The 9,734-nt window shown below is 35.9% G+C and overlaps 1 protein-coding gene across 1 annotated transcript in view; it reads right to left on the reverse strand.

Moving 5' to 3' along the window:
- Positions 1 to 814: 814 nt before the first annotated feature.
- SKAP2 (src kinase associated phosphoprotein 2) overlaps positions 815 to 9,734 on the reverse strand; it is a 110,352-nt gene continuing 101,432 nt past the window's right edge. Inside the window, exons 11-12 of the mRNA XM_009579211.1 lie at positions 7,137 to 7,175; positions 815 to 907 (exon numbers count right to left, since the gene is read on the reverse strand). Of these exons, the coding sequence (XP_009577506.1) occupies positions 815 to 907; positions 7,137 to 7,175 (132 nt within the window). The remainder of the gene's footprint in view (positions 908 to 7,136; positions 7,176 to 9,734) is intronic.

Here is a 9,734-nt window from a genome sequence, read left to right on the forward strand (position 1 = left end):
AAAGCTTAATGCATGCATGAACTGAGTAATCGTTTTCTTCTTTCGAAGTTCAGCTTAATTTTTCTACATCTGAGGAACAGGAAAATACAGCCAAATTCCCTCTATAGCTATACAGAGTGCTGCTTAAGAAAAGAGCAACAGGCACTATTTGGCTGCTTGTGCCCTATATGTTAATTACCATTTATTTAATTTCCTAGGATTACAATTCTATAAAAGGTGGCTAAGAAGAACATTTCTGCAGAATTATGATCAATTACAGTTTTTAATGTTTAATATACACAAGGCAACGATCTGACTACATTCACTGAAACCACAAAACGTGTACAGCAGAATCTTCTTTCAGAGGCTGGGTCTGTAAACTGCAGCTGCACACCACTCTTGATTTCAAGTGCAGATTTCTCCTGATTAGGGAGAGGGAAGTTGAAAGTTCATCATTAACCAAAAAACCTCAAACATGCATATCAAACCCAGCCCAAATACCTATCCCCTTCCACAGTCTTCTGCACAGACACACACATATTGCTAAAGTAACAAAACTAACTAGAAAGCACGCCAATTTTATTTTACAAAAAAAAAAAATCTGGAAAAGGAACATAGTTATAAAATACATCATATTTTGTAAACTGTGGTTTAATATTTCATACAGAATCCCAGAAAAAGTGCTTTAATTGAACCTTCAATATATTTTGCCATAATCTTTATGTTAACAGGACTCCTACAAAGGTTCCAGGAAAGAGATACTTATGAAACAGAGAACAAGGGAACATATAAGCCATTACAGAAGATTGGATTAAAATGTACTTACCCAGGCCTCTCAAATATCATACATCTCCATTATGTAGGCTTTAGGCACCAAGCCAATGGTTCCCTTCATTTCTCCTACCCACCAGCCAAATCTATTGTACTCCTAATTGAAAACAATATGCAATATTAACCTTTAGTCTGATATAAATGCAATAGTGTTTTGTATGTAACTCCTTATGGATGCTTTCTCTTATATAGAGTTATAATCATTTCAACTGAAAATTAAAACATTTTATCTTTTTGTTAGAGGCATTCACATGCAGAGTTAGGCAAAGATAGAAGTTAAATTTTAAAAAGGCCAGGCATACTCAGGAAAATGTCTTAATTATGGCCACACTTCACTGTAACACCTACTAAAAATAGCTGACCTCTCCATCCTGTATTCATCACAAATATAAAAATCTTACCTTTGTAACTAAAATCTAATAGCACAATGTTGACATATAAGAATCAACAAGGATTCTTTCAGCATCACAAGGCTAAACTCTTAAGAAACTTACAATCAACTTATTTTAAATACTACTTCGCTCAAATGTGAGGGAACACTATATATCTAATACATAATCTCTTTCTATGGACAAAGTCTACTATTGCTTTAGGCTTGCAGAAAATTCTACGGCAGATCTCATATGTCTGACAGATGACTAATGTACTTTTGTTTGAAATTTGTTTAGGCTTAGTGAGATAAATATGAAACAAAATGAATTATAATAGTTTAAAGAAATAATATCTTCCAAAAGCAATACCAAGTAAGAGTATTGTGGGATCCAAATTTAATTTTTTTCCTATGAGGTAAATATTTTAAGATCAATCCTAACAGCGGTTCAATAAATTGTAACAGCTGAAATTGTGCACACACATATATTGAGTTACAAATGAAGCATTATTAAAACAGAGACCCCATTCAAAATGGAATGATTAGTAAGATAGAAATTACTTTGGAACAAACATGGAAAATACAAAATACACAGATATCTCTGATAAGCAACATCTGCTTCCTGCTATGCTGCTCTTCTGATGAGAAAAGCAAAGGCTGTAGGATTTTGAATTAATGGTCCTACTGAGACGAAGCTATTATTTTGACTGTAGATAAAGTTTTTTGGTTATAAATAGTCAAGTGGAGCTTAAGGGTTAATGGAGTTTCATTAGAGCCTGAGCTATAATGATTTGCTGCTGGCATATTTGGCCTGGTCGAGAGTTCTCTAGGGTGCTATGAGGTGCTTAGTGTACTCAGTTCTCCCTGTACTTAACTACGATGAAGCCCTGTTGATGGCCCACTTTCATGTGGGCCCAGGCTTTTTTTTTTTTTTTTTTGTGCCTTTTGCTTTTTTTTTTTTAACACACTTGCATGCAGGCTCACACACACTTTCATATTTTGTTATTGTGGAAGGCTGAACACCAGTCGTAAATTAAACATTTCTCCCTTCTCTTCACAGTGAGAAAGTGATTTAAAATACTCTGTCCTACCATCCATTAAATACTGCAGTAAGTGTGATTTAAAGAAAATCCACATAAAAAGCAGCAGGAAAACCTTCATTTATAACGTGAACACACAAACTAGAAAGCTGCAAAAATAATTCCATCTTCTTCCACCTTCCACTGCAGAACAGACTGCTGGGGATGGGTCTCATCTGAAAGTCTAGAGGTATCTGAACGCGATCGTCAGTGCAAACTGCTCTCCACAGAAGTTAAGAACCGCTCATAACCTTTCCCATGGGGGTACACATTACACCCTAAATCCTTAAATGCTAAATAACAACCTAACCCTGAGGTTTATAATGTTCCAGATCAGCCTGTTTTTAAAAAAAAAAAATCTATGTATTATCTCACAATACACTGGTTAAATATACAAACTGGATTTCTACACTGAAGTGGGAAATTGCTGAAAGGAGCAGTACTCACGTATACTACTGGAATCTTAGCAATAAATCTCTCCAAGAGAAAGCAACAAAAGATTTTAAGCTGTTACATGGAACTCATGAAGTGACTGACAAGAGTGATTAAGCAAGTTTTGCTAGACATCAGCCAAAAAAGCAAACAATACATGAAATGAGGGAAGTGGCTTAGTTAAACGGTCATTAAATTGCATATGACAAATGGCATAGAAAAAGCCTGTGGACTACGTTATCCATTGAAAATGTTCCACTTAGCAACACTACATGAACTTCGAAATAATTGTTTTTAAAGAAACAATTCAGATACCTCAAATTAAAATTAAAAGCATGCTGCTGTTTTGAAAACTTTCTGGGGTTTGCTACTTACTAATACACCACTTACTGTTCTGGTATTAAGCTAAGTGAGAAGATGAAATGACTGTTGATGTAACAGACTAGTAAACTAATTTAAGGATTCACTGCAACCATTATACCATACAGACAATATTGCAACACAGAAGCTTTTACTTCATGTTACTATTCTTTGCATGGGTCTCAAGAGCAACATGAATCCCAATTAAACTATCTGCAGTCCACAGAAGTCTGAACAAAAATATAATGCAGATACCTGGCTACCAACTTTTAATCCCAGTTTTTAGAATAATTAGATAGAACCCTTTTAAACTGATTAAAGTACAGACATTTCTCTTTAAACTCCTAACTAGTCCTTTCTGTCCTCAGTACCACAAAAGTGTGCTTACTAGTCAAGCAGATAAGCAGTCCCCCCCCAGCCCTTTCTTGAAGTCACATATAAAAACCAAATTGATGTATCGTTTCTATCAACATTATCAATTATAAACTCCTTCATAGCAATATAATTTAATTAATACACTGCTGTTGTGAGGTCCATATGTCTATTACTGCTGCTTAAGATGTGCAGAATCAAAATCTAAAGCCCACATTTGTGGGAAATAATGATTACTATGCAGAAGGATATGAATACAGTTAGGAGTTTTATATGAATTCTTAAGAGTTGGGAAGCATGGTGCTTTTGCATCAGCTTCAGATCTCAGGTACCACTGGGTTTACCATCTGGTATCCCTCAGTGCATTCAGCTCTTAACATCACTGCTAACATAGGCAAGCGACTATACTTCAGAAGGACTGATAAAATAATGAAGAGTCCTTTAATCTACAGGAAACCATTGTAGTCAATTTATAAGAAATATTGCATCCCTTTGTAGGATGTGTAATTATTTTCTATTAATCATGTGCTATAAAGCTACATTATGTGGTTATTCTGTTATCACTAGAAAGAGGCCTGCAGTCAGCTCCTGACAATGTTAGGTAATTACTAACACAAAGCTTCTTTCTCCTTATGTAGAAATGCTATCAAGATCCAGAGGTGCTGTGATGCTCGCTGTATGAAAATAACTCTCTAAAGAAATTCAATAACTGCAAAATGAATTGCTCCAAGGCAAATAGGGGGATAGGAGAGGGGGGCAGGGCCAGATCCAGCTGCCCTGCAATGAGGAGAACGCACAAGTGTGCGGCCGCAGCTCTGCCATGTGACTGGGAGCACATTTGCCATACCAGGCAATGCTAGGCAGGGGCGGGGGGAGGAAGGGGCCACCGCAACCCCTGGAAGACAAGCACCAGGGCAGTGGAATATATTATGCCAAATAATACGAAACAACAACCTTAACAAATGACCAAATGCTTTCCAAGCTACTTCTGTGTTTTCACTGGCTGTAAGAGTGGATATTTTTTTTTCCCCAGCAGAAATTTATTAACCAAAGTGAAGTAATTTCACAGGGCAGCAAGGAACAGGTTATGACTTAACATTTAACATGCTGGCAAAACACTGTCTGTAGAGCATGCTATGATAGCGGGGGGCGGGGGGGGGGATCCCATCAGGGTTCAGGGTTTACAGGCTCCTTAAATGCTCTCAACTGAACACAATGTGAGCAGATGGTTCTCCTTGTCCCCATCCCACCAATTTCACTGCATTGATGTGTGTGTACCTATGACTCCATGAGACACTGATCATAAAAGTTTTTGCACTTGGGGAAAACACAGTAGGTAGAAATACACTACCTGGTTTTTACAGATATCTTTTAAATCCAAGATTTTTGTACTACATAGAAGAGACTTTTTATATGCAAGAAGAGAAAATGTTTATATGCAAGAGGATTGCCAGAACAGTCTCTACCTCTAGAACAGATCCTCTGCATAAATGAGGATCTCCAGATGCTTTGCACCATATTAACTTCTACTGACTTCAGCAAAAGTTGAGAACATCTGGTCCTTGTGCAATTAGTCCCTATTGTTCAATACATATGGTATGTTTTTTGTGTTTGTGGGGTGGTTTTTTTATTTGTTTTGTTTTTTAAAAAGAGTTGCTGCAAATCATCATTGTGTTTCAATGCCTTGAAGAAAACAATGGAGTTGTATTTTAAAAAAACACAACTGAAGTGTGTGAATTCAAGATTTTTCTCCTGCCCTCTTCAGCAGCGCTATAAGTAATATTAACTTATGGGCTGAAGATCTGCAAACTTTAAAACTGAAAAGCAAAACATTATCTATAGCCTCTCCTATCAAGTTAAAGATGTGCGGGAAGCAGGGAGAGATTTTTTTTGAAGAATATCCTGGGGGGCAATTTTGGCAAGATAATATTTTAGAACACCTCTAATTCATCCAGGAGATTCAGACTAGCTAAAAAATTTTAGAACTTCCTTTGGTGTAATTGCTGAATGATACACTATCAACCAGGGACCATTTTTGGCACAGAACAGCATTTTCTCTAAAAAGCAGAAAATGACAAATGTTTTAGATAACTGAATGAGACTTCTTCACAGGTAGTAGAGTTGTTTTAAGAGAGCAATAAAATGGTCATCTTTAAGAATATAAGCCTTAGATTTATTGTATGGTTGCGTTATTAGGTTTTATTTCCTGCAATGACATGAGACAAAATAGACACCAATTAAAGAGTTCCAATATAAATCAGGGTAAGCAGACTGAATTCTGAACCAAAACTGGCCCCTGAAAACACCCTGGAACGACAGAAGGGCCATTTTATTTTCCATTAGATGACACAATGCCAAATTTTTTTCTAATCAGGTAGGTAAATGCTTACATATTATCAGTATGCAAACCAACAGAGCTAGAGTCACTTTGCATTAGTCTATCTTAACTAACCTTCCATTTAAAGGCCTTCGTTCTTATGTTTAGCCATGTATCTTTTTTTTTTTTCCCCTGTAAGGAATATACCTAAACAAGCCAGAAGAAGGAAATGTACAATTTAGTATTGCATTTTAGTTTTGATCAGAAGCATCCCACTGAAATGAATCTCCCAATGCTCCCACTTTCCCCACCTTAGCTCACTTTGCAGAGCCATCAGTCTTAGAGCGCACACACTACATTTCTTTCAGATGAAACTAAAATGGAAGATGCACTTGAACGTGCTCCAACCACTACTGTGTTCTCATTCCACAAAACCAGGCTAGACCTCTTCGGACATCAAACCCCTTTGAAAATGCACGGTGTGGATACCGGGGCCTCAGCACTAAGTGTTTCACTTTGCAAATCTGCTCCTATTGGTACTCCCTGTTTGCTAAGGTAGACATAGGCTGTATGGTCTTGGAAAGAGAAATTACTGTTAAATACGGATCTCAGTATGATCAGTCAGAAAATAGCCTGACAAAAAAAACAGAGGGTTTTAGTATGCCTTTCACATGTTTTTGAAAAATACTGAATAAATACATTTTATGAAGACTATACAGATAATGTACAAAATGCTCGCACTGATTATGAAACAGCTGCACTGTTAAGTTGTACTTTATTTCATAAGCAGTAATCTGAGCTATGGAGATTTCTTTGTTTGTCTCTTCACTGAGCAAAAAATACAAGTTGAGATGTGAGCATTTTAACAGACATTTCTTGTATTGAAACACCAAAAATCTGCCACACTGGAAATGTACAACCACTGAATAAAGGGTAATCTAGATACCAAGTTAACACTCTACTTTCACGGAAAATTCTAGAGCAAAGGGCTAAGTCATAGATGAGATTTCCATGAATCAAATACCAGCGTGAGCAGCATTGTATTGCATTGGCATGTACTGAAATAACAACAGGGAAGGAGAATTCCAGTTTCAGATATAATTTCTGATTTTGAAGTATTATTTGTTGTTTTAATGCAAATATAAATATAAATGAGATGGGAATTAAATGAGCTTAAAAGTTAAGAAATGTCAGTAATTCTACTAATGTGCCTGCTAACATCTAAGTAAATTTCCATTACTACTTGCATTTGGCTGATGAAACTATGGAATTTCCCAACACAAAACATGTACCTAAAGCAAACAAACAAATACTGCAAGTGCCGCACTTGCATAAATTGTGCATACCAAACTTTAAAAAAAAAAAAAAAAAAAAAAGTAGGGCTACCTCCACTCACAGTTGTCTTTGTTTCTGGAAATTGATTTCTTGAGTAGAGCTATGGAAGATTTATAAAAAGGATTGTTATGTCACGGTATGTTTCCCCATTTATCACATGGGCTTGAAAGCAAAGGCAAGCCCATAAATGAGCAGGAGTTAAGAGCAATCATCCTTTTAGAAAACAGGACACCCAAGTATTGCATTTCTAATAGTCAATATTAACTGAGAAGTCAATATTAGCTAAGAAATCTTATTAATGAGTCCCTCTATCAGTAGAGCTATAAAATGTCTTCTACTGCATAGCGGGAGAGGGGTGTATAGTTTTCTGAAAGTTCACATGGTTCATAGCATAAGTTATAAAAGCCACTTGAATATTCAAGAATATTATAAATTAAAACAATAATAGTATGAGTTTATCTGTACAGATACATTGATCAACTAATCTGAAAAGTTAACTATTTTTTTAAATAAACAGTTCTGTTTATTTAAACAGTTCTGTTAATTCTGCTCAGATTAAAAACTCAACTTCTGAAGGAAAGTCTCAAAGGTAGAAAAACCTAGAAGAAAAATCTCGGGGTTTTTTTGTAAGAGCCCATAGGACTGCTGCCGCACAAAAGCCACAACAGACGTAAATATTTAGATAATAGCTAAAATAGTTTCTGAATGCACCTTTAAAACAAGGAAAACATGCTTTTTTTACAGTAATTACACTAGTCAGGCATAGGTATTTGTATTATCAGAGTATAAGCATGCAAATCATGCTCATTGCACTAACATGAATTTTGATGCTCAGTTTAAAGCAAACTATGGGGGATTTGTCTTTGCATAATGCTTAGCTATTTTAGGAAGTAAACATTGCTAAACTGAAACCTTGCTCATTCTTCTAAAAGGCATCCACCTAGAAACTTACCTGTAACATATTGCTCCTCTTACTTTATTTAAATTATATCGATGCCCAAATTTACTAAACTGGTTCATAATTATTTCTGTTGTACTAATGATCTTATTTCTTGGAAACAAAATAGTCTCTTTTCCCCTAATTTCTATAAAGGTATGTGAAAAACGGGGAATATATTGCTTTGGCATAATTATTGCTGGGAGAGACAAATATCTACCTTATCATATTCATCAGAGCTAGCTATACCATTTATATTTCATTGTAAAACAAAGAACTATAACATGTTGCACAAATATGCTCGATATTTTGTTAATGCTTCACCCTTCCTACGATAATACTGCTATACCCGTACTTACTTCCTTATCAGCAAAATGTGATTTTCAAGAGTAATGTTCATACCTGGCTGACATATGATAGAAAGGCAATAAAGCCATAGCTAGGTTCAAGCTGAAGCTGAATTTATGACACCATTTTGGATCTATACACATCGCCTCCTGTCAGTACCTGCATCTCTCATTTTCAACCACTAGATGGTGTGAAAAAATAAAAAAATTGCCAAGGATTCCTGCCAACTGCCACAAAATCCAAGTATTAATGTAGTAGATCAGGAAATATTTTTTGAAGAAAAGTCTTGACCCACTTCAGGATGGTTAGGTTCACTTTTCCTTTGGTTATATTTTCACTTACCAGACAAAGAGCTCGTAAATGATCAGACCTTGAAACTGAATCAAGTGGAGGGTTAAGATGGATAATTCTCTGGCACTCTCCCCTCCAAGGACCCTAAATTCAGAGCTGACAGTAGTGGCCAACACTCATTTTTCTGAAAAAGCTGTAACAATCTTTAAGTGAAACAGGGCTGAATTTTCTGGGCTGTATTTTGGAGTAGAAATCATTCCCAAAGAGAGAGGCTCTATATATCTGGAGCTGCAGCAAGCCCGTTTCAAGGACCGATTACGGATTAATCACGGCATGACCACAAGACAGCTGATGTACAGAGGACAGCTTAAGCTACTGTTTTTCTATTCTACTCCATTTTTTAAATTAAATTTCTCATTCTTTTGGGGAAGGAGTAGCAAATGATTTTTTTCACCTACAAGCTGAAGATTAAGATTTTATTAGTCCCCATACCATACCAGAAAAGCACAACCCACAAAAAGGCCAAACTCGTACAGTGGAATCCGTTTGTTCATGGGCTATTTCGGGGGAGGGAGAGGGGTAAGACATTATTTTAAATTAGTACCATTCTTCAGTACTGTATAACTGCTTGAAATTCTGCCCAATCCAAGAGTGTTATCCGGCCTTTAGTAATGCAATTCAGTTATTAGTTTAAGTGACAATGAAATACCTCAAAAGACATACATGGTCACATTACCGTTAGTAATATATCTTCTATATTTTTATATAGGACTATCTTTCTATCCATAAATCTTAAATTTATTTAAACAGAAGCTGTTACATTTATTATCCAGAAACATTGCAGTTGAAGGTATCACGGAAGATTTAAAGCAATTGTGACAAAACTGAAGAGTTTGAAACTAAGACAAACAGATGCCTTTAGCTTTCATGCACCTACTTGTATATTTCAATGACCTACAATGTCTTTGGCATTAATTATACTGAACGGCAATTACATCTGAGATATATATTCTACATATATTTTAAAAGGTGGGTTTTTTCAATGAGAACTTGAAAAGCTCAGCTTTTTTCTAATATGTAGGG

This window comes from Fulmarus glacialis, unplaced genomic scaffold (genome assembly GCF_000690835.1).
Source record: "Fulmarus glacialis isolate BGI_N327 unplaced genomic scaffold, ASM69083v1 scaffold7966, whole genome shotgun sequence".
NCBI classification, from domain to species: domain Eukaryota; kingdom Metazoa; phylum Chordata; class Aves; order Procellariiformes; family Procellariidae; genus Fulmarus; species Fulmarus glacialis.